General features: G+C 67.6%; 1 protein-coding gene across 5 annotated transcripts in view; it reads right to left on the minus strand.

Annotated features, from left to right (window-relative positions):
• The window catches only part of AGAP3 (ArfGAP with GTPase domain, ankyrin repeat and PH domain 3), a 144,977-nt gene that overhangs the window by 103,963 nt on the left and 13,659 nt on the right, over nucleotides 1-27,355 (minus strand). Inside the window, exon 1 of one of the 5 annotated variants that reach the window (XM_065054912.1) lies at nucleotides 4,624-5,556. The exons of 3 other annotated variants lie outside the window; for them this stretch is intronic. In XM_065054912.1, the coding sequence (XP_064910984.1) occupies nucleotides 4,624-5,449 (826 nt within the window). In that variant the 5' untranslated portion in view covers nucleotides 5,450-5,556. Of the gene's footprint in view, nucleotides 1-231; nucleotides 641-4,623; nucleotides 5,557-27,355 lie in introns of those variants that run through there. One more of the 5 variants, XM_065054913.1, reaches the window with a different exon arrangement.

Raw genomic sequence — 27,355 nt, forward strand, 5'->3', positions numbered from 1 at the left:
CGTGAAGAGCCGCAGATAGGGGCACACGGCAGGGACTCGGCGAGTGACGTCCCCTGCTGTGCCATCCCGGACCTGCGGGAGCCACGGAGCAGAGCGGGGCGCGGGACGGGCAGCACCGCACAGCGGGGAGGCGGGAGCGGAACCGCCACCCCCGGGACGGACACACAGCCCGGCTACAGCGCAGCGGGAGCTCACCGCGGCGGTGACGACCCTGGCCGTGCCCACCCTCACCATGGCAGTGCTGACCCTGGCCGTGCCCACTCTCAGCCGCTGTCCCGGGCTCTCCCTGCACAGGACGGAGCGCAGCAGGTTCATCTGCCTCGTGCTTTGGCACGCCAATGCCAGACACATTTGGTCTCCACACACAGCAATTAATAATTAACCAAATCCTTGGCCAAGCCGCAGCGGCACCAAGTTGGGCGCTGAATCCCCGGGCGCTGGAGCCGGCCCCAGCGCGGGCGGCAGTGCCTGCACACGCAGATGAAAGGGCAGCGCGGGGACGTGCCCGGGCACAGCCGCCTGCCCCCGCCGCGCACACCCGGCCCTGGCAGCGCCGGCACCACCAGATTTCTCCAGGCCAAGCACTTGCGTTCCCATCAGAGAGCTCAGCCAACGTGCAGGACATGATCCTGGCGCAGATTATCTCACCAGAGCTTAAAATACTTCGTGGCAGTGAAAGGAGAGGATCTCGCACATCTTTGGGAAAACAGGGCGTGATGAGGAGCTGCTGCCCCGGTTCCCTGGCTGTGCCGCGGCGGCAGCCGGTGCCGGCACCCCGTGTGTGGCAGGACGGCACAGCCCCGCGCGCCTTCCACCCAGACCCCAACACCGACCGCAGGACCACACCGAACCCCTCCGCTCCCACAGCCAAGGGGCTGCAAAGGGACAAGCCAGCGGAGCTGGTGACATGGAGGGACAGAAAACGCCCCATGTCCCAACCGCGTCGCCAGCAAAGACCTGCCACAAACTGTCCGACCTCAGCACCAGCTTTTAACCCACGAGCAGCGCGGGTCCAGGTTCAGAAGGCGCGGGGCCCGAGGTGTCCCTGCCACGGTGCCTGCAGGCTGCACCCACCCCCCCGCGCCCCCACCGCCACTGCGAATCCGGCCCTTCGGACCCGGGTCCCAACGCCTCCCTCCCTGATCCCTCTGGATTTGCCAGGCTCTTCTGAAATGAGACCATCGGGCTGCATTCGGCACCCGAGGCAAGGTCTCCAAACCCATCACGACACCTCTGCTCCTCACCAACACCCGGCCCAGCTCAGGCAGGTACCAACAAGAGACGACACACATCATTAACTGCTCCATTCACTGTGCAAACTCCACCTCGCTAACGTAAGAACACCCCCCTCTTCTCCCGGTGCTCTCTCACACACGCCCTGCACGTTAGTCCTCCCACGGCCCAACGCCGCAGCGGAGAGTAAAAGGGATGCCCAGAGCACCCTCTCGGGAGGGGGACACGCTGAGAACGCTGCCCGAGCCGGGGCGCGGGTCCCGCTGCTGGAGACGCTGCGCGACCGCTCCGTGCGCAGGGAACCACAGCCCCACACCAGCGCGCTTTGTGCGCCCGCGCCTTTGCCAGGGTTCGGATCCGCACCAGCGGGGCCCTCTGCTCCTGGAAACGCTCCTCTGGACAATGACGCGTGGTCAGCAGAGCTGGCTGCACTGCCGCCACTGTGCTCTCCAGCGCAAGGGCTCCTGCCCTCCCTTGGCACATTTACAGAGCATGGCACTCCCCATCAGCCTTCACCCTGCTACACACACCCGCTCTTTATGGCTTTTTTGGGTAACCAACTCTCCATTCCCCTGACCGCCCCGTGTGTGCTGGGTCCGGCCGAACCGCTCCACCCGCAGCGGCTGGAGGAGCAGCACCGACACCTCGTGCCCCGGGGGTGCTGGTCCCGGGCAGGTCTGTGCGGCAGAGCGCGGCGGGACGGGGATCCCCGCTGTACAGACGACGAGCTCCAGGCGCTGCAACCGGGGCAGTGGTGTTGGCTCGGATCTCTGCGGGACCCTGACGCGCAGCTTCCCAGGGAGCTGAGAGCCGCAGCTGCAGCCCCCAGGGCGCGCTGGGCCTTCCCGGCGCTGGGGCGGGCATCGCCGGGGTGGGCATCGCCGGGGTGGGCATCGCCGGGGTGGGCATCACTGGGGTGGGCATCGCTGGGGCGGGCATCGCCGGGGCGGGCATCGCCGGGGTGGGCATCGCCGGGGTGGGCATCACTGGGGTGGGCATCACTGGGGTGGGCATCGCCGGGGTGGGCATCACCGGGGTGGGCATCGCCGGGGTGGGCATCGCCGGGGTGGGCATCACTGGGGTGGGCATCGCCGGGGCGGGCATCGCTGGGGCGGGCATCACTGGGGTGGGCATCGCCGGGGTGGGCATCGCTGGGGCGGGCATCGCTGGGGTGGGCATCGCCGGGGCGGGCATCGCCGGGGCGGGCATAGCCCAAAGCACCGCAGCTTTGGAAACTCGGGAGGGCATTAGGAACACGACTGGCCTGCAGGTGTGACACGGGAACAGGGCAGAGATCTCCTGAGCTGGCACCTCCGCGTGCCCAGGGACAGCACCAGGGCTGCACCGGCCCCTCCGGAGCAACACGGAGCCCAGAGACCAACGAGCTGAGCACAGAGACCACGGGGACACAGGGCTTGGAACAGGACAAGCCACAGTGGCTTTCCTCTGCAGGCCTCACCGCTGCTGCTTCCCAGCCTGCTGACCCCAGGAGGACGATGCTCGCCTGGGCACAACCAAGCAGATAATGGCAAAAACGGGGTTCCAAGCAAAGACCAAAGTGCGAACAGCTCCAGCAAGCGGGATGGCTCTGCCGCCATGAGCCACGGTCCCAGAGGCCGTCCGGAAAGGTCGTCCCCGAGTTTGTGCCCCAGCAGGAGCCACGGCAGCTGACGCTGGCCACGGTGAGCACCCCGACGAGCAGGGCTGGCGTCAGCCGGCCGGGCACTGCGCTCTGCTGCGCTCCAGCAACGCCGCAGCAGGTTCCCCAGCAGGTGGACCCAAGGAGAGTCCCCACCTGTCCCAGCAGAGCAGCCGGTGAGGGCTGAGGACGACAGCAGCGCTCAGCCTCAGCTGCTCCCCTGGGAAGGCGGCCGCCGGGCCGGCGGTGCTGGCGCAGCTCCTGCCGAAGCCGCGGGCAAGCAGGAACAGGTCCCCGCTGCACGGGCAGCGCCCGGATACACCCACATTCCCCAGCCATGAGCGCAGCCTCCCCCAGCCTGGGAACCTCCTGCCACCCAGCCGGCAGCGCCCGCGGCACGGCCCCGGAGCACTAGGGGAGCGCAGCGCATCCCGGCCCCTCGCCACCCACCCAGAGCCCCCAGGACCCTCCTCTGGAGCCCAGCGAGCCCCTGGGACACGGGGCCGGCAGGAACGAGCCCCCTGCACAGCCCCGGCTGCCAGCAGCGCTGCTCCGGCCGGTCCCGGCAGCCCAGCCCTCCTGGGACGTGTCCTGGGCACGCGGCTCCGCTGGGCAGCCGCTGCCGCGGGCTCCTCGGGAGCCCCGGTCCATCCCGCCGGCACGTGAGCCAGGCTGGGAACTGCCTGCAGAGCGCCTGGACTGCAGAGCAGCACAGCGAGACCCAGAGAACGCGGGTGCCTGGCTCTGGAGAGGCCGCCCAGCCCCCGCTCCCTGCGCTCAATGCCTTAAAAAGCCTGTGGTGCTGCTCTCCCTGCCAGCTGGCCAGGCACAGTGCTCACCGCACCGGGCTCACCGCGCCGGGCTCACCGCACCGGGTCCTGCGGGGCTGGGGCACAGAGGGACAGGCAGCATAGCCCTCGCAGAGCCCCCCATGCCCCGGCAGCCCGGCACGGGAGAACAGCCCCGGCAGCGAGGCCAAACACCGGCCATGCCGGCACGCTGTGCCAGCTGCCAGACCCAGCGTGTGCCCAGTGCCCCCGGGGCTCCTGTCCGGTCCCCCTCCCCAGTGGCCCTGCCTTCTGTCACTTGGATGCCACCACTGCGCTCCACAGGCTGCCCCGCACCCATCGGGTGCCACCATGTTCCCGAACACACACCCGGCCGCTCGGCCCCCGGCAGCACCGCCCGGCAGAGCCCGCTGCCAGGGAGCTGCAGGCACGGTTCTGTGCCCCCGGTCCCTCGTGCTGCCCCGTGCCCCTGCCCTGGAATCTCCAAACAGCTCAGCGCTTGCTCGGGAGCTGACAGGACCCTGCTCCCCGCCCACGGAGTTTCAGTCTCCGCTCCCCCAGCGCCGCTGGCGAGGCTCAGCTGCCGCTGCCCCTGCCCTTGCCCGTGTCCCGGCCGAGCCTCACGCAGCGGGGCAAGAAGGACGTTGGACACGTATACTCGGCTCCCAGGTGTGTGGCCGGCAGGGGAACCCAGACCCCTGGAATGTCTCCTCCCAGCCAGCCACGCTGCGGCTCCCTCAGCTCTGACAACGGCGGTGCCCATCGCCACCGCGCACCAGAGCGCGAAACAGCCCCACAGACACTCACAGCCCCGAACACCCACAGCCCCTCGCTACAGGCGTCCCCAGGCACAAACCCCGTCGAGCACTGTGCCAGCTCAGCACCGCGCTGCAGAGGCCGTGGCCGCCCGTCCCGCAGGCCCGCGGGCACGGGGCCTCCGTCGCCGCTCCTGCGCTCACTCACCCAGCGCTCGCAGCGGGCCGCTGCCCAGCAGGACGGGCTCGGCGGCGCCGTGGGGGTCCCTGGGGCACGCGCTGCCGGCGCTGCCGCGCTCTCGCCGTCGGAAGCGGCTCGTGAGGAGTTTCCAGAGTCCTCCCGCCTGGCCGGGGTCGGCGTGCAGCCTGCCCCCGCCCCTGGCCAGCTCCGGGTACAGCAGGTCACGCTTGCTGGGGCAGGTGTGCAGGGAGCTGGCGTCCCCCTCGCTCTTGGTGCGGAGACGCGCGGGGCGCAGGAGCCCCCCCGACTCCGAGCGCCGCAGCTCGTGGCCCCGGCGCAGGCGGAAACTGAAGCTTTTTCGCAGGGAGCTGAAGTTCTTCCTGGGGCTGGAGCTGCTCCGGCCGCCGCTCCCGAAGAGGTTCCAGCGGCGGCTGCCCCAGAGGGAGCCCCCCCGGAGGAAGCCGGGGCTCTCGGGGGGCTGCGGCTGCCGGGCGGAGGGCAGGAAGGTCATGCTGCTGGGGCGCGGGCGCTGCGCCCCGTCCGCCCCGTCGGGCGGCGCCGGCTCGCCCGGCTCCTCCGGGCCCTGCCTGCGGGGCGAGCGCAGCCTGAAGAAGTCCAGGAGGCTGCCGCGGGCCCGGGGGGGCGGCGGGGGCAGCAGCGCCGCGGCCGCCAGCCCGTTCCCCGCCGCGCAGAAGCTCTTGGGCCGCCGCCTCTGCTGCTGCGCGGCCTTGAGGGCGGCCTGGACGGCGGGGACGCCCTGCAGGTCCAGCGACTCGCAGACGCTGACGGCGCGGCGGGGGCTCGGCCGCGAGGCGCCCCGGCCCGCCGGGCTCCAGCGCCAGCCCTCCGCCATGCTCAGCGCCGGGGCTGCCCCATGGCCCCGGGCCGCCCGCCGCTCTGGGCCGCTGCCGGCGCGGGCGGCCGGTCCCGGGGAGGCGGCGCGGCCGGGCCCCGCACGCCGCCCGCTGCCTGCCGGCTCCCACGCCGTGCCGGCATGCCCGGGCCGCGCTCCGGCGCGCCGCCAGCGCCGGGCTGGGCCCGCCCCGGAACGGGGCCGGGGATGGGGCCGCGGCCGGGGCCGCCCCGCGCGGCCGCGCCCTCCCGGGGCCGCCGCCACCGAGCCCTGGGAGCGCTGCCCTTCGCCCGGCCCCGCACGGCGGCCGCGGGCAGGGGCGGCGGGGCCGGCCCGGGGCGGCGCTCACGGCTCCCCCGCGGCGCTCGGCGGCGGCCCCGGGGCACGGCCGGGCTCTGCCGTGGCAGCGGCACCTGCGCCCGGGAGCGGCGGCGCTGCCCGCCCGGTCCGGCCCGAGCTCCGCCAGGGACAGCAGAGCCCGAGCCGCCCGCACCGCCGCGGGTCAGGGGCGGGTGCGGTCCCCGCCGGGTCAGGGTCGGGTCGGGTCGGGTCCGGTCTCCGCCGGGTCAGGGTCGGGTCCCGGTCCCCGCCGGGTCAGGGTCGGGTCGGGTCCGGTCCCCGCCGGGTCAGGGTCGGGTCCCGGTCCCCGCCGGGTCAGGGTCGGGTCCGGTCTCCGCCAGGTCAGGGTCGGGTCGGGTCGGGTCGCGGTCCCCGCCGGGGTCCCCGAGGCGCGGGGCCGGCAGTGCCCGCCAGGGGGCGCAGCGCTCCCGCTCGCCGCTGCCGCCGAGCGCCCCCGTGCGGACCGGGAGAGACCCCGGGACACAGAGACACAGAGACCCTGGGACACGGAGACAGAGATACCGGGACACAGACGAGACCCCCGGCACCAGCACACAGCCCCGCGATGCTCACACACCCTCAGCACCAGCTCCCAGAAGCCCCCAACCCGCAGCCGAAGCCCCAGGGCAGCAGCCGCCACCTCAGCCAGTGTCACCCCATCCCGCCCCAGAGCAGTGTCCTTCCCGACCCCACGGCCGCCGCTCAGCTGCGCCCTCCTGCCGGGCCCCCTGCGGAACCCGCTCCCCTCCTGGCCGCCTGCAGCACGGCCCCTGTCCCAGCATCGCCCCAGGACCCTGCTCCTCTCTTTCCTAACACGTTTTCCCTGTCCCAACGCTCGTCCTCAGTGCAAGCATGAGCTGCTCTCCCTCTGGGGAAAAAAAGGATGCTTGACTCCCCCTTAAATTATTTTTACCTTTCTGAAAGCTCTGTCTGCTAAACCAGCCCAGGTTTTCTCCGGCCTCTCGAGGCCTCTCCAGGGAACGTCCTAACATCAGCGCCTCCTTCCCCCTCCTCATCCAGGGACCCTTTCATTCCCCTGCCTTCACTTCGCCGAGACCCCACCAGCCTTCCAGCCTGTGCCCTGTCTGCGATCCCTCGTCCTCAGGACTTCCTCGAGCAACCCCCCATCTCCCCGCAGCGCCCCATGGACGTCCCCGGCGCTGCTCGCTGCCGCAGCCCCAGCTCACCCAGAGATCCCACCTTGCCGCGGGCACCGCCAGGCTCGGCCCTTCCCCTCCTGGGCCCACGGGTGCCCCGCTGCCGACAGCGCCCGTCACCGGGCTGCAGCAGAGCACGCCCGCAGCCTCCTCCCTCCGCGCGCCCTGCTCCTCGCTCCGCTTCCTTTGGGACAGCAGAACCTCCAGACCAGCACAACAACCCCGGCCCCGCGGCGCCGAACACCCGAGCAGCTCCAGAGCGACGATCAGCTCGGAGATGCCCCTTCCCGCACCCGCCAGCGCTGCTGGGGCAGAAGATGGGGCACAGCCCCTGCCAGCCGGTGCCACCGTCACCGCAGTGCCAGAGCCCACCGCACAGCCCCTGTCAGCTGGTGCCACCGTCACCGCAGTGCCAGAGCCCACCGCACAGCCCCTGTCAGCCGGTGCCACCGTCACCGCGGTGCCAGAGCCCACCGCACAGCCCCTGTCAGCCGGCGCAGTCACCGCGGTGCCAGAGCCCACTGCACAGCCCCTGTCAGCTGGTGCCAGCACCGCGGTGCCAGCGCCCACCGCACAGCCCATCAGCCGTGACTCAGACCTGTCAGCAGCCCCAGCGCAGGGAACCAGCGCGGTCAGCTCGGACTCCATGTGGCTCCGTGGTCCCGGGAGCTGCTCCTGTGGTGAACGGGGGCCACCTACATCACCCCTTCCCAGCCCCGCTTCGGCTGGCGCTGCCGCAGTGCCACGTGGCGCACCTTACAGGAGTCTGTGTTTTCAGAACATTCCGGCAAGTCCTGGGCTGGAAGGCGCCGCCGAATCCCAGGAACACCTGCTGGAGATGGCGCACCGCAGGCTCCCGGGCGCGGGGACGGGGGGGCGCAGATCACCCCCATTGCGCCTGACCCCCAGCGAGCCCCGCAGCACCGCCCCCGCTGCCCTCCTCCTCCCACCCGCTCCAAAGCTCCCTGCACGCAGCGCCGAGGGCGGCCAGACCCTATCGCTGCGCACCACGGGCCGCCTGCCTCCCGCAACCCCAGGCCCCCGAGGAGCACCGCGCCCCCCGCCGGCGTCACCTCCCTCGCTGTCCCACCGCAGACCGTAGTTTTAAACCTATCAGTCTTCTGAATGCATTCCCTTCGATTCTCGACAGTTTGTCTGCGAGCCTTTTCTAACGCGCTGTCAGAACCCGGGCACGACACCGAGCTGGGGCCTCCCGCGGCCCTGAGATAGACACTACAACATCCGCACCGCAATACCCGGGACACTGGTCTTCACTACAGCTACAACAGTATTTTTAGCTAATTAGCCCACTAAGAGGCCGAGGTTTCCATATGCTCTATATATCTTGGTATGATCCCCCGAGCGTTATCCCTGCAGAGGGAACAAAGGACACCTCAAACACAGCAGATGAAACCGGAGGCTCAGCCGCAGCCTGCGGTGCAGGGGCTGCAGGCGGGCGCTGCCACCCCAGGAACGGCCCAAACCCGCCAGATCCCCCCGGCGCATGGGCTCCGGCTGCGCCACGGCCACGGCGGAGGAACCGCCCCGAGAGCGAGCCCGGGGAACCAGGGGTGCTGAGAGGCACCCCCGCCGAACCCCACACGTCTCAGAGCATCCCAGGCGGTTTGCTCCTCAGATACATCGGGTTTGACTGTTGCTGCTGCGTATCTCACACCAATGAAAGGTTACACCGTCCGAATGCCCCGGCTGGCGGGACAGGGCCACCGGAGTCCCCCGGGCCCTCTCTGGACCAGACGAGCCCCGGGAGCTGGGTGGGACGGGGACACGGAGCTTTTGCAATCTCACCCGGGGCAGGTGCCCGGGGACAGAGCGAGTCCGTCTCCCACCAGCACTGAGTCACACTCGTGTTACAAATACTACGGCAATGAACATCTGCCTTAAATTAACAAAAGCCACGAGAGGCTGAGCAGCAGCTGCACTGGAAGCCCGTCCGAACGCAGGGAACGTTCCAGTGCTGGCTGGGCCCCGGGGCAGGCTCAGGGTGGAGCCCAGAACAGAACAGTCTGAGCCGCCACGGTCACGCTCGCTGCTGCAGACCGAGCGGCACGGGGTCTGCAACTGCAGACCGAGCGGCACGGGGTCTGCCACTGCGGCACGGGGTCTGCCACTGCAGACCGAGCGGCACGGGGTCTGCCACTGCGGGATGGGTTCTGCCACTACAGACCGAGCGGCACGGGGTCTGCCACCGAGCGGCACAGGTTCTGCCACTGCAGACCGAGTGGCACGGGTTCTGCCACTGCGGCACGGGGTCTGCCACTGCAGACCGAGCGGCACGGGGCTGCCACCGAGCGGCATGGGTTCTACCACCAAGCGGCACGGGTTCTGCCGCCGCAGCTGCATGCAGGACACAGGTTCTGATGCCCCAGCTGTGCACAGGGCACATGTTCTGCCGCTCCAGCTGTGCACAGGGCACATGTTCTGCCGCTCCAGCTGTGTGCAGGGCATGGGTTCTGCCGCTCCAGCTGTGTGCAGGGGACGGGTTCTGCCGCTCCAGCTGTGTGCAGGGGACGGGTTCTGCTGCTCCAGCTGTGCACAGGGCACTGTTTCAGCTGCCAGGGGACATCCACGGGACAGGACAGCTGCAGAAACCGCCCCGCTGGGTCTGCAGGGGCTGTGGCTCCGCGGAAGGCCCGAGTCCGCAGCCCCCAGCAGCGAGCCACACCCGGCGCGGCGAGGGCCCGGCTCTGCGGCGCTGGAGGACGCCTCGGCAGGAGGGACGGAGGGGGAGGCTCCCAGCGCGGATGGAGCCCTGGGCTCTCAGCGCCCTGGCAGCCGGTGGGCGCCAGCAGACGACCAGGAGGACAGGACAGACACCGGGCAGTGCAGCGTGACCGTGCCGGCTATGGGACCGCGGCAGGGAACACGCTCAGTGCCCAGGAGACAATGACAGGGCAGGATGTGGTGACAACAGTGACAACACCGCACTCAGGCCGGGCTGGGGGTGCCCGGGACCCCTGGCACATGCTCTCCAGCTGGACCCATAGAACGGCGCAGGACGGAGCCAAGGGGCAGGGGCTCCGGCAGCACCAGGGACGGTGGCCAACCCCAGTGCAGCTGCACGACACGAGTGTTGCGCCGGGTCCGCGCCGGAGCTGCCGAGCTCTGCAGACCGGCTCCAGCTGGCTCGGCCGCGCACCAGGAATACTGATGAGGCTCTGCCGAAACGGGGTGCGGGGTTGCCCGGCCAGGGGTGCGCGGTGCCACAGCCCCAGCGCTGCCACGGCACAGCTGCCCTGCGGCACAGCCTGCACCGCTGCACCGGGCCTGGCTGCCAGCACCACAGCTGCCACTGGGAAGGTGACAGCAGGACAAGGCCCTGCCTGCCAGCCCCACGGGGGGGGACGGAACTGTCCTCTGCCCCACAACTCGGGGCAAAGGGGACAGAGGGGTGCAGGGGACAGAGGGGCGCAGGGACACCGCTCACAGCTCACAGCCGGGTCTGGCCGCAGCCAGGCTCTGGGCACAGCCGCACGGTCCAGCGGCCAGCACCACCAGAGGCCGCAAGTCACACCAGCTGTGCCATGACCCATCCTGGTCACCCAACCGGCACCCCCAACCTCTGCACCGACAAAACACCCCCAGCCCAGCAGCTCCCTGCAGGTCCCCAGGGCCTCAGGTAGAGGAACGAGCCACCGCTCCAGGGACGAGCTCCGGCAGAACCCCTGCGCCCTGCCCGTGTCCCTGTGCCCTGCCCGTGTCCCTGTGGCCTGTCTGTGTCCCTGTGGCCTGTCTGTGTCCCTTCCCCTGCCCGTGTCCCTGCGCCCTGCCCATGTCCCTGTGCCCTGCCCGTGTCCCTGCGCCCTGCCCGTGTCCCTTCCCCTGCCCGTGCCCTTCTCGCAGCCCCGGCGCTGTGACAGGACTGCCCATGGTCTCTAGAAGAAAGAGGCCACCGGGAGCTGCTGCCCACAGTTCCCACCGATGGAGGAGCAGCCCAGCCAGCAAACAGTTAAGAGCGGTGGGAAGAGAACAGAAATGGCACCAGGGTTGTGACTCCAGCATCAGCTCCCTCCCTGCTCCCCAGCCCCGCACCCCCCGGCTGGTCCTGCCGCAAACCTCCCTGCTGACGAGGAAGTGACCGCGTTCTCCCCCCCGGATTCGCAGAGCTGAGGCAAAGCAGCTCCTGCCCACAGGCCGGGAGGTCAGGGCCATGTCACCCGGCCCCGCACCCCCCGCCCCGCAGGGACCGACACTGCTCGCCCACGGAGAGCAGCTGAGCGCCAAATCACCGCCAGCGCTGCGGCGAGGGCAGCCTGCCCGACCCCTAAGGACAGCCTGTCCCCAACCCCTAAGGACAGCCTGTCCAACCCCTAAGGACAGCCTGTCCCCGACCCCTAAGGACAGCCTGTCCCTGACCCCTAAGGACAGCCTGTCCCTGACCCCTAAGGACAGCCTGTCCCCGACCCCTAAGGACAGCCTGTCCCCGACCCCTAAGGACAGCCTGTCCCCGACCCCTAAGGACAGCCTGTCCGACCCCTAAGGACAGCCTGTCCCTGACCCCTAAGGACAGCCTGTCCCCGACCCCTAAGGACAGCCTGTCCCCGACCCCTAAGGACAGCCTGCCCGACCCCTAAGGACAGCCTGTCCCTGACCCCTAAGGACAGCCTGTCCCCGACCCCTAAGGACAGCCTGTCCCCGACCCCTAAGGACAGCCTGCCCGACCCCTAAGGACAGCCTGTCCCTGACCCCTAAGGACAGCCTGTCCCCGACCCCTAAGGACAGCCTGTCCCTGACCCCTAAGGACAGCCTGTCCCCGACCCCTAAGGACAGCCTGTCCCCGACCCCTAAGGACAGCCTGTCCAACCCCTAAGGACACCTTGTCCCCAACCCCTAAGGACAGCCTGTCCCCGACCCCTAAGGACAGCCTGTCCCCGACCCCTAAGGACAGCCTGTCCCCGACCCCTAAGGACAGCCTGTCCCTGACCCCTAAGGACAGCCTGTCCCCGACCCCTAAGGACAGCCTGTCCCCGACCCCTAAGGACAGCCTGCCCGACCCCTAAGGACAGCCTGTCCCTGACCCCTAAGGACAGCCTGTCCAACCCCTAAGGACAGCCTGTCCAACCCCTAAGGACACCTTGTCCCCAACCCCTAAGGACAGCCTGTCCCCGACCCCTAAGGACAGCCTGTCCAACCCCTAAGGACAGCCTGTCCCCGACCCCTAAGGACAGCCTGTCCAACCCCTAAGGACACCTTGTCCCTGACCCCTAAGGACAGCCTGTCCCCGACCCCTAAGGACAGCCTGTCCCCAACCCCTAAGGACAGCCTGTCCAACCCCTAAGGACACCTTGTCCCCAACCCCTAAGGACAGCCTGTCCCCGACCCCTAAGGACAGCCTGTCCCCGACCCCTAAGGACAGCCTGTCCCTGACCCCTAAGGACAGCCTGCCCGACCCCTAAGGACAGCCTGTCCCTGACCCCTAAGGACAGCCTGTCCCTGACCCCTAAGGACACCTTGTCCCTGACCCCTAAGGACAACTTGTCCCTGACCCCTAAGGACAGCCTGTCCAACCCCTAAGGACACCTTGTCCCTGACCCCTAAGGACAGCCTGTCCCCAACCCCTAAGGACAGCCTGTCCCCAACCCCTAAGGACAGCCCGTCCCCGACCCCTAAGGACAGCCTGTCCAACCCCTAAGGACAGCCTGTCCCTGACCCCTAAGGACACCTTGTCCCCGACCCCTAAGGACAGCCTGTCCCTGACCCCTAAGGACACCTTGTCCCTGACCCCTAAGGACAGCCTGTCCCTGACCCCTAAGGACACCTTGTCCCTGACCCCTAAGGACAGCCTGTCCCTGACCCCTAAGGACACCTTGTCCCTGACCCCTAAGGACAGCCTGTCCAACCCCTAAGGACACCTTGTCCCTGACCCCTAAGGACAGCCTGTCCCTGACCCCTAAGGACAGCCTGTCCCCGACCCCTAAGGACACCTTGTCCCTGACCCCTAAGGACAGCCTGTCCCTGACCCCTAAGGACAGCCTGTCCCTGACCCCTAAGGACACCTTGTCCCTGACCCCTAAGGACAGCCTGTCCCTGACCCCTAAGGACACCTTGTCCCTGACCCCTAAGGACAGCCTGTCCGACCCCTAAGGACAGCCTGTCCCCGACCCCTAAGGACAGCCTGTCCCCGACCCCTAAGGACACCTTGTCCCTGACCCCTAAGGACACCTTGTCCCTGACCCCTAAGGACAGCCTGTCCCCGACCCCTAAGGACACCTTGTCCCTGACCCCTAAGGACAGCCTGTCCCTGACCCCTAAGGACACCTTGTCCCTGACCCCTAAGGACAGCCTGTCCGACCCCTAAGGACAGCCTGTCCCTGACCCCTAAGGACAGCCTGTCCCTGACCCCTAAGGACACCTTGTCCCTGACCCCTAAGGACAGCCTGTCCCTGACCCCTAAGGACACCTTGTCCCTGACCCCTAAGGACAGCCTGTCCGACCCCTAAGGACAGCCTGTCCCCGACCCCTAAGGACAGCCTGTCCAACCCCTAAGGACACCTTGTCCCTGACCCCTAAGGACAGCCTGTCCCCGACCCCTAAGGACACCTTGTCCCTGACCCCCTGCTTTCCCACTGCAGCACAGATGCAGACGCTGCAGCATGGATGCTGCAGGATGGATGCAGAGGCTGCAGCAGGATGGTTGCAGAGACTGCAGCATGGATGCAGAGGCTGCAGCACAGACATTGCAGGATGGATGCAGGGGCTGCAGCACAGACGCTGCAGGATGGATGCAGGGGCTGCAGCACGGCCGCTGCAGGGTGGATGCAGGGGCTGCAGCACGGACGCTGCAGGATGGATGCAGGGGCTGCAGCACGGCCGCTGCAGGGTGGATGCAGGGGCTGCAGCACGGCCGCTGCAGGGTGGATGCAGGGGCTGCAGCACGGCCGCTGCAGGGTGGATGCAGGGGCTGCAGCAGGATGGTTGCAGAGACTGCAGCATGGATGCAGAGGCTGCAGCACAGACATTGCAGGATGGATGCAGGGGCTGCAGCACGGACGCTGCAGGGTGGATGCAGGGGCTGCAGCACGGACGCTGCAGGATGGATGCAGGGGCTGCAGCACGGCCGCTGCAGGGTGGATGCAGGGGCTGCAGCACGGCCGCTGCAGGGTGGATGCAGGGGCTGCAGCACGGCCGCTGCAGGGTGGATGCAGGGGCTGCAGCAGGATGGTTGCAGAGACTGCAGCATGGATGCAGAGGCTGCAGCACAGACATTGCAGGATGGATGCAGAGGCTGCAGCACAGATGCTGCAGGGTGGATGCAGGGGCTGCAGCACGGACGCTGCAGGGTGGATGCAGGGGCTGCAGCACGGACGCTGCAGGGTGGATGCAGGGGCTGCAGCACGGACGCTGCAGGTGGATGCAGGGGCTGCAGCACAGATGCTGCAGGGTGGATGCAGGGGCTGCAGCACGGACGCTGCAGGGTGGATGCAGGGGCTGCAGCACGGACGCTGCAGGTGGATGCAGGGGCTGCAGCACGGACGCTGCAGGGTGGATGCAGGGGCTGCAGCACGGACGCTGCAGGGTGGATGCAGGGGCTGCAGCACGGACGCTGCAGGGTGGATGCAGGGGCTGCAGCACGGCCGCAGATGGCGCGCCCTGAGCCAGCCCAGGCGGCCCTGCCCGAGGCAGCCCTGTAGACAGGGCTGGAGATCTCACCTCGGGAAGATCCGGGCGGTGTCCTCGCTGCCCATCTACCGCCCGGGCCCCTCCCCAGCAGGGATGCCGACCCAGCGCCCGAGCAAGCCTGGGCCCAGCCAGGCTGCAGCCCGTCCGGTTCCCGCTCTGGCCGTGGGGCAGAACGGGCCGCAACGCTGCCCAGGCCCCGGCTGCTCCTGGGCCTGTGTGCGCAGCCCCCCAGTGTCCTCACAGCCCCCCAGCTCCTCACAGCCCCCCAGTGTCCTCATGGCACCCCAGCTCCTCACAGCCCCCCAGTGTCCTCACGGCCCCCCAGCTCCTCACAGCCCCCCAGTGTCCTCACGGCCCCCCAGCTCCTCACAGCCCCCCAGTGTCCTCATGGCCCCCAGCTCCTCACAGCCCCCCAGTGTCCTCATGGCCCCCCAGCTCCTCACAGCCCCCCAGTGTCCTCATGGCCCCCCAGCTCCTCACAGCCCCCCAGTGTCCTCATGGCCCCCCAGCTCCTCACAGCCCCCCAGTGTCCTCACGGCCCCCCAGCTCCTCACAGCCCCCCAGTGTCCTCATGGCCCCCAGCTCCTCACAGCCCCCCAGTGTCCTCACAGCCCCCCAGTGTCCTCACGGCCCCCCAGCTCCTCACAGCCCCCCAGTGTCCTCATGGCCCCCCAGCTCCTCACAGCCCCCCAGCTCCTCACAGCCCCCAGTGTCCTCACGGCCCCCCAGCTCCTCACAGCCCCCCAGTGTCCTCATGGCCCCCCAGCTCCTCACAGCCCCCCAGTGTCCTCATGGCCCCCCAGTGTCCTCACGGCCCCCCAGTGTCCTCATGGCCCCCAGCTCCTCACAGCCCCCCAGTGTCCTCACAGCCCCCCACCTCCTCACAGCCCCCCACCTCCTCACAGCCCCCCAGTGTCCTCATGGCTCCCAGCTCCTCACAGCCCCCCAGCTCCTCACGGCCCCCCAGTGTCCTCACAGCCCCCACCTCCTCACAGCCCCCCAGTGTCCTCACAGCCCCCCAGTGTCCTCACAGCCCCCCAGTGCGCCGAGAGAACGGGACGGACCGTGCGCCGAGAGAACCGAGAGAACGGGACGGACCCTGCGCCGAGAGAACCGAGAGAACGGGACGGACCCTGCGCCGAGAGAATGGGACGGACCGTGCGCCGAGAGAACCGAGAGAACAGGACGGACCCTGCACCGAGAGAACCGAGAGAACCGCACGGCCTGACAGGACGCACGGGGCAAATCCTCATGGGGCAGAGTCCCCGGGGATGGGGCAGGAGAGCCCGGGGAAGGGGCCGGGACATCTCCCGCCGAGGGGGCAGCAAGCAGAAGCCCTAAATTACAACCCCGTCCCCCCACACCGGGCATCCCTCACCAGCCGGGCTGTGCCTCAGGACACCCGCACGAAGCGCCGCGGGGAGGAACCGACAGTGCCCGGGTGCAGGGAGCCCCAGGAATGAAGCCATCCGGCCCCACGCCCAGGGAGCAGCTGCGCTGAACGCAGCGCCGAGGGACGCCTGTACGAGTCTGACAGGCTGCACTGACCCGACACGGCCCCGGCCCCGCGTCCTCCCGCTCCGTCACTCGGACACCATGAAGTGTGCCGGTGCTCTGGGACAGCGGGCGGACACCGGCTGGGCTGGAACGGCACTGGGCTCTGCGAAACGGAGGAAAACCAGCACCCCAAAGGAGGTGTTCCCAACAGAGCTTCCCAGAGCCACCCCAGACCGGGCAAGAGGCGAAACATCCCCCTGTGAAGAGCCACGGAAAGGTGCTGTCCTCCTCCCCGCTCCCGCCAGGCACCGCTCACAACGGGAGAGGGGACAGGGAGCGTTTTCAAACAACTACGAATGCACAGAGCCTGACGGCACGAGGAGCTCACAGGAACTGCGCACCAAACCAGCGGCTCCAGGCACCACTGCACCTGACGCTTCTGCCTCCGCACCCCGAGGCGCAGCGGGCGACTCGCACCCGGCACACACGGGGCGCTCTGCGCGAACAGGCGCGGCAGCGGTGGCAGCAGCATTGCCGAGCTGTCACACCGGGGCCATCGCCGCGCTGCAGCCGCGTCGAGTCCTCTGGAAGCGCCACAGCGGGCCCCTCCCTGGAACAGGCCAGGCCCCACGGCTCGGCTTAGGCTCTCGGGAGCAACCACTACAGAAAAGGGAATTACCCCTTACGGTGTTAGAAACCACAGGTGTCACCTAGTACATGGGAGTAACGTTCACAACACCCGTGCTGAGCGCGCCGGTCCCGCTGGCGCTCGAGGCCAGTTGGACCTCACGTCCCGGGTTTGTTGGAAACAAGACCAGTTCTCTTTCAGTGAATCTTCCTTTCCGTTAAGCTCTTCTAAGCAAACGCTGACGCCTTCACAACCCCATTTCCCACTGCCCAACCTGAGGTGGCCAAACACCCACCGGACCGCGCGGCCATCGGCCTCGGCCAACAGAAAACCGGTAACATGACGTGAACTTCGACTAAACGTTCCACCAGCGCAAAGGGAGAAACAGTCAGTGTGAGAAGGGCGGGTGTCAGCGCAACAGCCGAGAAGTGGGTTAATCTACAGATGAATTAGACCAAGCGCTGCCCGGGCACGGTCCTGCCGGTGCCAGAAACCTCCGGTACGGCCGGCTGCCGGTGCTGGAGAACAGAGCCGAACCGTGACCGCAGCGAGGGCTGCGCCCAAACCTGCCCAGTGCCGGCACACGGGAGCTGGCACACGCCACGCGGGCTGCGCTGCCGGGGGACCCCGGCGTGCTGGACAGGCATTGGCACCCACAGCCGGAAACCCGGAGACGGGACCCAGAACAGAGCCGGCAGAAACGCAGCATCACAGAACCCCTGCGGTTGGCAAAGAGGCTCGAGATGTCCAACCATAACCCACCCGGCTCTGCCCCATGTCCTGAGAACCTCATGTCCGTCTGTCCAGCCCTCCAGGGCTGGTGACTCCAGCACTGCCCTGGGCAGCCTGTTCAATGCCCCACAGCCCTTTGGGGAAGAAATTGTTCCCAGATCCAACCTCAACCTCCCCTGGGCAACTTGAGGCCGTTTCCTCTGCTCCTGGCGCTTGTTCCTGGGGAGCAGAGCCCGACCCCCCTGGCTCCAAGCTCCTTTCAGGCACTCTGGCTCTCTGGGGGACACCAGCGGGGACGCGGCCAGCGCTGCTGCCGGCGCCTGCCGGGGAGGGGAGGTGACAAACATGGCACCAGGCCCGCACTTAGCCACGCTTCATTTTTAATCTCACTCTTACTGCAATCACCATCAGTGTTTTTAATTAAAACGTCCATAATGTCAGTTTGTGGGCAGACACTGACAGCACTCCAGAGATAACAATTATTTTGCAGATACGCTGCTGGGGTCTCAGGAATGACCGGTAACGACCCCAACTGTTCCAGATCCTGCGCCATCGCTCCAAGGACGGGAAGAACAGCCCCAGTTTGTGGCCAAGTTCTAGCTTGCCAAGTGACCCCTGCAGGGGCAGCCGGCGCGGCCGTGCCGCGCTTCCCTCCGCGCTTCCAGCCCTGCAGCAGCTCCGCTCCCAGCCCAACACGCACCAGGAGCGCCACCTGCTCCCTGTGCCACGCGTGGGGGCCGGGCCAACAGCCCCAGCCGCCCCGGCACAACAGCGGGGCCGCTCCAGCCCTCCTGCGGGTCCGTCCCGCAGCCCGGCCCTGAACTCCCGAGTCCTCCCTGGTGCTCTTCTCGTGGTGCAGACGCGGCAGGACGGCACCGTCCCGCGGGCACCGCCCCAGTGCCGCCGTCCCGCCGCGCTCCCCGGGGGCAGCGCCCGCCCTCCTGTCCGGCACTGCCGGACGCTGCTTTCCCGCGGTACACCGACATGCACGGCTCAGGAGCCGCGGGCGGGCTCTGCAGACAGCCCTGGCTCCCACCGCTGAGCGCCGCCTGGCTCCTCCCGCTGCTGCCACTTCGTAATCTTCAGTAATTCAATCACCGCTCCCCGTTATTTTTTGCAGCTATGGATACAAATGCTGAATGCTGCAGGTGAGACCAGATCCCACCCAACCCAGCGCAAAGCTGGCTGCTCAAACACGACTCTCATTTACAACTACGTATTGAGCTCTCAATCCTCAATCCATATTGACCGCAGGCTCTGCTAGTTCCTTCATCAGAAGCTCATTCTGCCCTAAACCAAATAGCATAAAGAAACCTATTATTTAATCATTAACACCTGTGGGTAATGAGTCTGCTCCGGAGCTGTGATCAGTGTCATGGAAAGCGGGCCCACCAAACCGCGTTCCCTGGCCCCCGCCCCCCCCGCCGGCGCCCCCGGCCGCCCGGGCAGCCCTGCGCCCGTCCCCCCATCTGCTCCCTGCCGGCGAGCTCACGTGCAGTGACACCGACTCCCCTCTGGTCACCATTAACGACAGGACAGCCCCGCTGTTCAGACGTGCCACCTCTGCCGTGTGCCCGGCTGGGTTTTGAAACCGCGCAGCCTCTTCATTCATTGTGGGGTTTAGGCGTTTGGGCACAAACAAGACATTCTTTAGAAACGCCTTATTACTGCTTGCGTTTTCTATTTCTGTTCTTTCTCCTAAACGCTTCGGCTCCTAGTTTTTAATTTTTTTCTGTCTTTGTGACATCAGTCGTTGTAAAACAAACGGTACCGGGCGAGGTCCCACGAGCCCCAGCAGCACAAAGAGCAGCGCGCCCCCGCTCAGCCCGCCCGGGAGGAGGGGACGGGGTCCCACCGCCCACCCCGTGTGCCTGAGGACGGTGTCCAGACCATTGAACACTGTCAGGATGGGCCGTGCCCCCTCCCTGGGAGCCTGTTCAGCATCCAGCCCCTCTGGGGAAGAACCTTTTCCTCCTGTCCATGACCCTCCTGGCACATCTCCGGCCGTTCCCTCCGGTGCTGTCATTTGTGGCTATTTCTCTGTCCCTCGGGTGTTCACAGAGCAGCCACACGTGCCCAGTTCACTCTTTGTCACCCGGCTCCCCCCGCAGAGATCTGCGCCCGAGGGCGGCGGCTGCGCGCGCCTGGGGACGGAACACAGAACGCGGCTGGAGGGGAACCAGAGCGGCAGCTGCAGGCCCGGGGGGCAGCAGGAGCTGCTGCTGACCCACGGCTGAGCACGGCACGGCTGAGCACGGCGCGGCTGAGCACGGCGCGGCTGAGCACGGCGCGGCTGAGCACGGCACGGTTCGGCTCAGTTCAGTACAGCACAGCTCAGCTCGGCATGGCTGAGCATGGCACGGCTGAGCATGGCACGACTCAGCTCAGTTCAGTACAGCACAGCTCAGCTCGGCACGGCTGAGCATGGCATGGCTCGGCTTAGCTCAGTACAGCACGGCTGACCATGGCACGGCTCAGCTCAGCTCAACACGGCTCGGCTCAGCATGGCTGAGCATGGCAGAGCTCAGCTCAGCTCGGCACAGCCCAGCTCAGCTTGGCATAGCTGAGCATGGCACGGCTCGGCTCAGCTCAGCAGGGCACGGCTCAGCTCAGCACAGCATGACTCGGCACAGCTCGGCACAGCACAGCATGGCTGAGCATGGCTCGGCTCGGTTCAGCTCAGCACAGCACAGCATGGCTGAGCATGGCTCGGCTCAGCTCAGCTCAGCACAGCACAGCATGGCTGAGCATGGCTCGGCTCGGCTCAGCTCGGCTCAGCACAGCATGGCTGAGCACGGCTCAGCTCGGCACAGCACAGCATGGCTGAGCATGGCTCGGCTCGGTTCAGCTCAGCACAGCACAGCATGGCTGAGCATGGCTCGGCTCAGCTCAGCACAGCACAGCATGGCTGAGCATGGCTCAGCTCGGCTCAGCACAGCATGGCTGAGCATGGCTCGGCTCAGCTCGGCACAGCTCGGCACGGCTGAGCACGGCTCGGCTCGGCTCAGCTCGGCACAGCACAGCATGGCTCGGCTCGGCACAGCTCGGCATGGCTGAGCACGGCTCGGCTCGGCACAGCTCGGCACAGCACAGCATGGCTGAGCACGGCTCGGCTCGGCTCAGCTCGGCACAGCACAGCATGGCTGAGCACGGCTCGGCTCGGCTCGGCACAGCACAGCATGGCTGAGCATGGCTCAGCTCGGCTCAGCACAGCATGGCTGAGCACGGCTCGGCTCGGCACAGCACAGCACAGCATGGCTGAGCACGGCTCGGCACAGCTCGGCACAGCACAGCATGGCTGAGCACGGCTCGGCTCAGCTCAGCACAGCATGGCTGAGCACGGCTCGGCTCAGCTCGGCACAGCACAGCATGGCTGAGCACGGCTCGGCTCAGCTCGGCACAGCATGGCTGAGCACGGCTCGGCTCAGCTCGGCACAGCATGGCTGAGCACGGCTCGGCTCAGCTCGGCACAGCATGGCTGAGCACGGCTCGGCTCAGCTCGGCACAGCACAGCATGGCTGAGCACGGCTCGGCTCAGCTCGGCACAGCATGGCTGAGCACGGCTCGGCTCAGCTCGGCACAGCACAGCATGGCTGAGCATGGCTCGGCTCAGCTCGGCACAGCACAGCATGGCTGAGCACGGCTCGGCACAGCTCGGCACAGCACAGCATGGCTGAGCACGGCTCGGCTCAGCTCAGCACAGCATGGCTGAGCACGGCTCGGCTCAGCTCGGCACAGCATGGCTGAGCACGGCTCGGCTCAGCTCGGCACAGCATGGCTGAGCACGGCTCGGCTCAGCTCAGCACAGCATGGCTGAGCACGGCTCGGCTCAGCTCGGCACAGCATGGCTGAGCACGGCTCGGCACAGCTCGGCACAGCACAGCATGGCTGAGCACGGCTCGGCTCAGCTCAGCACAGCTCGGCATGGCTGAGCACGGCTCGGCTCGGCTCAGCACACGGCGCTGCGGGGAGGGCGGCACACAGGACTCCCTCCAAGGCCCCAGATGCGCGGAGCAGCCGGCCGGCTGAAAGGAGCTCTGGAGAAACCACCAGTGCCGCGGGCTCGGCCAGGCCGCGGCTCCGCCGCCGCGCTCTGCCGCGGCTCGGGCTGCAGGAAGGCGCTGGAACCAGCACGGCGTGCGCAGGCAGCACGGAAGGGGGAAAACCATCAGATCGGCTCCAAAGCCTCGGTCAGGATAGCAGAAACACAGACAAGCATTGTGCAAAAACCTTCAAATCCCGAGTAACTGGGCGACAGAACAGCGGGTGATCCCGGCAAAGCGGTGTGCTCGGAAACAAAATGACTGTTTCACAGGTACAACCGTGAGCTCCCGCTTTCTGCCACCGCTCAACCAACGTCCTGAGGTTATCGTGAACTACTCCACGCACACACCAGTTTGCTGGAGCAGCAGGACCCAGGTGAGCCCGGCTGAGCCGCCCCCGCCGGCCGTCCTCACCCCATCCAAACCGGGGAAGGGACCGCGGGGGGCACGAGAGGATCACAGGGACAGAGCAGCCTCTGCACCGGTGACAGGGACACGGCAGAGGGGACGGAGGCTCCGCGTCAGGAGCGAGAAGGCCACCAGGGAACGAGCTGTTCTGCTTTCCAAAACACAAAGCAGGGGACATCGAACCCAGTCGATCGGGAGCGGGTTCAAAGCAGAAAGAGGCCTCTCCAGACATCGCTGACGGGCGCTGGGGACGACCGGGCACGACACGGGACGGAGCGCCGTGCGGGGAACGCGGGGACGCCGCTCTGTCCAGGAACCCCCCAGGGGCGCGCGGCTCCGGGCTGGGCAGGAGCGGACAGCGGCAGACGCAGCTCCCCAACTCCTCCTCCTCCTCCTCTTTCCTCTGGGCACCGTCTCCAGGTGGCCCGTCCAACAGCCACCGTGGCAGATGGGAACCGGGGCCTCCGAACTCACTGCTCGAGCTGAAATTTTCCATGCTTGCTCTCTGCACCGTGCTGGTATTTTTAGAAGTTTCAGCAAAAGCAATTCAGGCATTTCCAGAAAGGAGGTTAGGGAAAAATCAGGTAGCTTTGCCAAAGCCATGCGTTTTCCAGCTCTGGCTGAGCTGTGTGAAGGGCTGATGGAGCCCCGCAGTGCCGAGCTGGAGCCGAGCGGCCGCTGGGGTCGCGTCGTCCCTCCTCCAGGGAGACGACTCCAGCTGTCTGTAAATGGGCATCCAGACCCGGGGAACAGCCCCCGCCAGGGCCGCTGCCCACCCGCTGTGTGCTGCTGGGGGCAAACAGACCCCATCCGGCCCCACAACAACGGGGATGCCAACAGACCCCATCCGGCCCCACAACAGACCCCATCCGGCCCCACAACAGACCCCATCCGGCCCCACAACAACGGGGATGCGAACAGACCCCATCCTGCCCCACAACAACGGGGATGCGAACAGACCCCATCCGGCCCCACAACAACGGGGATGCCAACAGACCCCATCCGGCCCCACAACAGACCCCATCCGGCCCCACAACAGACCCCATCCGGCCCCACAACAGACCCCATCCGGCCCCACAACAGACCCCATCCGGCCCCACAACAACAGGGATGCGAACAGACCCCATCCTGCCCCACAACAGACCCCATCCTGCCCCACAACAGACCCCATCCTGCCCCACAACAACGGGGATGCCAACAGACCCCATCCTGCCCCACAACGGGGATGCCAACAGACCCCATCCTGCCCCACAACAGACCCCATCCTGCCCCACAACGGGGATGAACCCTGGGGGTGGCCCAGCCCTGGCCGCAGGTGAGCCCAGAACCGGGGCGGGCTCAGCCCTGGCTCAGCGGGGCGCACGCCAGGCCGAGCTCAGCCGGCTGCACCGCAGCAGCCCTGCCGGCGGCCGAGAGACAGCGGCCTTGGTGACAGCCCAGAGAAAATAACCGCACAATATCAGGAAACCCAAAGGCACTTTTGATTTTAGCGCCCCTCAGCTCCTGCGTGCTTGCTCTGCAGTTCTGTCCCCCTTGCTCGGTTTTATCCGAACGCAATGGGCTGTGTTACGTGTGCAGCCAGGCTTTCCAGCTGAGATGGAGGCTCCTGCTGAACCCCGGACGTTCTGTCACCGGTATCAGACGACAAGGACGGCAGAGACCACCCTGTGCCGTGAGCTGCGCCGGTTAGGAAAACCCGCTCAACACATTCAGCATCAAAATCCCCGGCAAGGAACCGCCAGGCTGTGCCTGCGGGCCGTGCGAGTACCCACTGCTGCTCCAGCACGGCTGTTCCAGCGGTCAGGCGCCCCGCCAGAACCAGCACCTCGAAGCCGGGCCTGCGCAGCTCCGGGCTCCACCTTCAGCTTCCAAACCGACCTGGCTGCTTTGAGCTCTGCACTACACTGTCAGCCGTCATCTCCAAGCTTTCAGCGACCTTCCGGCTCTTTCTGTAATTATTCACATTTTTTAGGCAAGAAGAAAATTCCAGCCATCAAAACGACAGACGGGACCTGGAGCCGGTCTTGGCAAATCAGCGGGTGCCAGCCCGGTGAGCAGCCCCACGCCACAGCTCTCCCAAACGGGATGACTGGGATGCCGCACCACCCAACCACGGCCAAACTAACCGTATCTGCCACTGGATACAGAGGTAAGAACCGAGGTAACGCCTGCGGCACGTGGACTACGGGCAAACCAGGAGATGCAGAAACAAACTGATGAAGGGTCCGAGAGCTCACACAGAGGCTGCCCTTCTCACGCCTGCAGCGGCGCCGCGGCTCCACGCGCGGTCAGCGAAGCTCTCGGCAAAGCGGACAGACCAGCGCGCTTTCTGCCGTTTGCGTTTCATGGGACCGAACCCCCTCGACCACGGGGGCCGGGGGGCTGCGAGGTTTCTGCCCCCGTCAGCCCAAAGCGCCGGCTCAGACACGGAGCAGAAGTGCCGGGGCGGGGCCGCTGGGGCCGGGACACGGGCTGAAGGTGCTGCAGGCGCGGATCTGGGAGCAGACCCGCTCAGGACACGCTCTGCCGAGCCCCACCAGCCCGGGGGCCCCTCACCAACACCCTGCTCGGGACGCGCTCCTGAGACATGTGGGTCCCACCACGTCTTCTCCTCCCCCCCTTTCCAAGCTGAACGCAAAGCCACCTGTGTCTCAGGTGTCTGCCCCGACCTGCTCGCCCTCGGCTCTCCGCGGGCACCGCAGAAGAACCAGCGCTTGTGGGGCACAAGCCACCCGACCTCGTCACTCTGCTGCAGCCCAGCCCGGCGCCGCGGGACCAGGGAACCCGCTCGGTGGGGCCACCACCGCCACGGCCACCGCCACCACAGCCACCGCCATGGCCACCACCATGGCCACCTCACCCTGAGCCAGACGAGCCCGTGGCCCTTGGTGCCGCAGGTCCCTCACTGACAGCCCGCTCAGCACCAGCACGAGCGGCGCCATCCCGGGAGGCACCGGGGATGTTCCTGGCGGGGTCCTCGGGAGCAGGGGGTTCCCGCACCGTTGTGAGGGCAGGTGTCCCCGTTGCTGTGCCAGGGCAGGGTTGCGTCCCCCCGGCTCCTGGGCAGGCAGAGCACTGGGGAGCAGCACCGGCGGGCGCGGAGCAGGGCCTGCGGCTCCGCAGGGCTGGAGCGCTTGCCACACCAGCCTTGCATCCTAATCACAAGATCGCCCGATTTCCATGGAAACAGCAGAATTGGAGACTTCGGTTTACAGACAATTACCAACATCGGGTATTTAACTGTTCGGGCTGCCAGCGCTCCCGTCTCCAGCAGCGGGAGAGGAGCCGGCACGTCCCTGCAGCGCCGCGGCCCACACAGCACCACAGCCCACACGGCACCGCCGACGGCAGCTCCACCGCGGGCAGGACCGTCCTGTCAGTGTCTAATCGTGCACCAGGAGATGGAAGGTCCCGGTTGATGGCAGTTGAGCCGGTGTCTGTGTGCCCGTCAGGTGGACCGGGGGACGGCAGCACAGCAGCCGGTGGCCCCGGGAAGAGCTTTAATGTAGGTGTGAGTCAGCCGGCGCCCCTGCCCGACCTCTCCCTCAGCCCCGGCACAAGGAGGGGCCGACGCCGCCCCCATCGCCGACGCAGCAAAGCGCGTTGCGGTCAGCCTGGAGACGCGCAGAGCTCAGCCAGGCTGCCGATGACTCGCCAGCGGAGGGTTACCCTGCCCGGCCGTCACTGCGCCGCGCACCACGAGCCGTGCTTCAAAACAAAGCCGAGAAGGACCCGGGCAGCGTCACAAGCCTGACACACGTATCGTGGGTTTGCAAACACAACGACGTGAGCTGCAGCACTGGTGGCATCGGCAAGGCTGCTGAGCTGGGCCCGCGGAGCCGCCTGTGCCCAGGGAGCACGAGGGGACCGCGGAGACATCTCGGGGCGGGGGGGAGAGGAGAGGAGCTGTCCCTGCCAGCCACGGGTCCCCTCCAGGGGTCACTGCCCCAAACCCCTCGGTGCTCAGAGGCCTCGGCATCCCTGTGCTCGGCACAACCATCAGCCAGCGGGCCCAGGGGACCCTGCACGAGCATCCCCCCTCTGGGCCACGACCCCCCAGTTCCAGGCCCACAATGGCTCAGTGCAGCCGTGGCCCACGTGCCACCACACGGACAGACAGACAGACAGCGGGTGACAGATGCTAAGAGAGCGTCAATCAGCCATGGCACATGCCGTCTGCTCCCTGCCCACGAGCCAAATCCCTGCCATGGCTATAACCACAGTCCTGGGGCCTTCCTGCAGGCCAGGACAGCGATGTCCCTGTCTCGAGGGGACCAGCTGCCCACCCAGAGAAAGCCCAGAGAGCCCAGGAGACGGAGGGGAGTGCCGCTCTGTGGCACAGGCCGGGACACGGTGAGCCCGCCACGCTCCGGTGAGAGCCACACTGAGCCACCTCCACCGCCGCGGGCAAAGCTCCGTGTGGAGACACACGAGCCCGGCTGAAACCACGTCTGCAGCTGATCCAGCACCAGAGCCCGTGTGCCCGAGGGCGCAGAGAAGCCCGGGCAGCCCCAGAGCCCTGGGGACCCGCATGTGAGACAGAGCCGCTGCTGCCCACGCAGCCCACGTCCCCAGCCCCGCGGCCACCGCGCTCCTCCCGGCACACAGGGCCAGCCTGCTCCTCCGCAGAGCCACCGCGCTGGGACGGAGGGGACACGCGGTCCGGACACCCGGCAGGATCAAACCCACGCTGGGGCTCCCCCGTGCACTCGTCCCCTGTCCGAGGGCTGGGCAGACCCTGGGCAGATCCCCGCGCCGTCCTCTCCTCTCCCCACGCCGCTCCCTGCCCGCGGCCGGCCCGGCCCCGTGCCCAGCTGTCCCCGGCCGCGCGCGGGTGCCCGGCAGCGGTGAGTCAGGCGCAGGCAGCGCCGCACGGGGGAGTGTGCGGTGAGTCACCCAGCGCGGGGCGGGCTGACTCACCCTCGGACACGGGGATGGACGGACGGATGCTGGCTGGCCGGCAGATGCTGTCGCAGCAGCCCCAGGTGCCGGTTCCTCCCGTGCCGGCAGAGCCCTGACGGGCCGTGGCGCGGGCAGGGGCGTCCTGGCCGCCGCGGTGCCCGCAGCCCCTGGCTGGGTGCCGTTCCCAGACCCCGAGCAGTGTCCTGTGCGCCGCCCGGCGCCCGCCCCGGGAACCCGCGGGTCAGACAAGCCCTGGACGGGCTGCAGCAGCGGCCCTGGCCCGGCCCGGCCCCCAGCACCAGCCTGTTGTGGTTTAACCCCCGCGGGCAACATAACCACGCAGCCACTCGCTCACCCCCACCCAACCCTCAAACAGGGGAGGGAATCGAAAGGGAAGGGAGAAACTTGAACTGAGACCAACACAGTTCAACAAAATAACAAAACACTAATACACTGCTAGTAAATGCATAAAATAGAATATACAAGACAAGACACTCAATGCAATTCCTCCCGAACTCTGCACCGAGCAGCCAGCGCCAGCAGCCCGGTCCCCACAGCCAGT

This window comes from Columba livia, chromosome 2 (assembly GCF_036013475.1).
Source record: "Columba livia isolate bColLiv1 breed racing homer chromosome 2, bColLiv1.pat.W.v2, whole genome shotgun sequence".
Lineage (NCBI taxonomy): Eukaryota > Metazoa > Chordata > Aves > Columbiformes > Columbidae > Columba > Columba livia.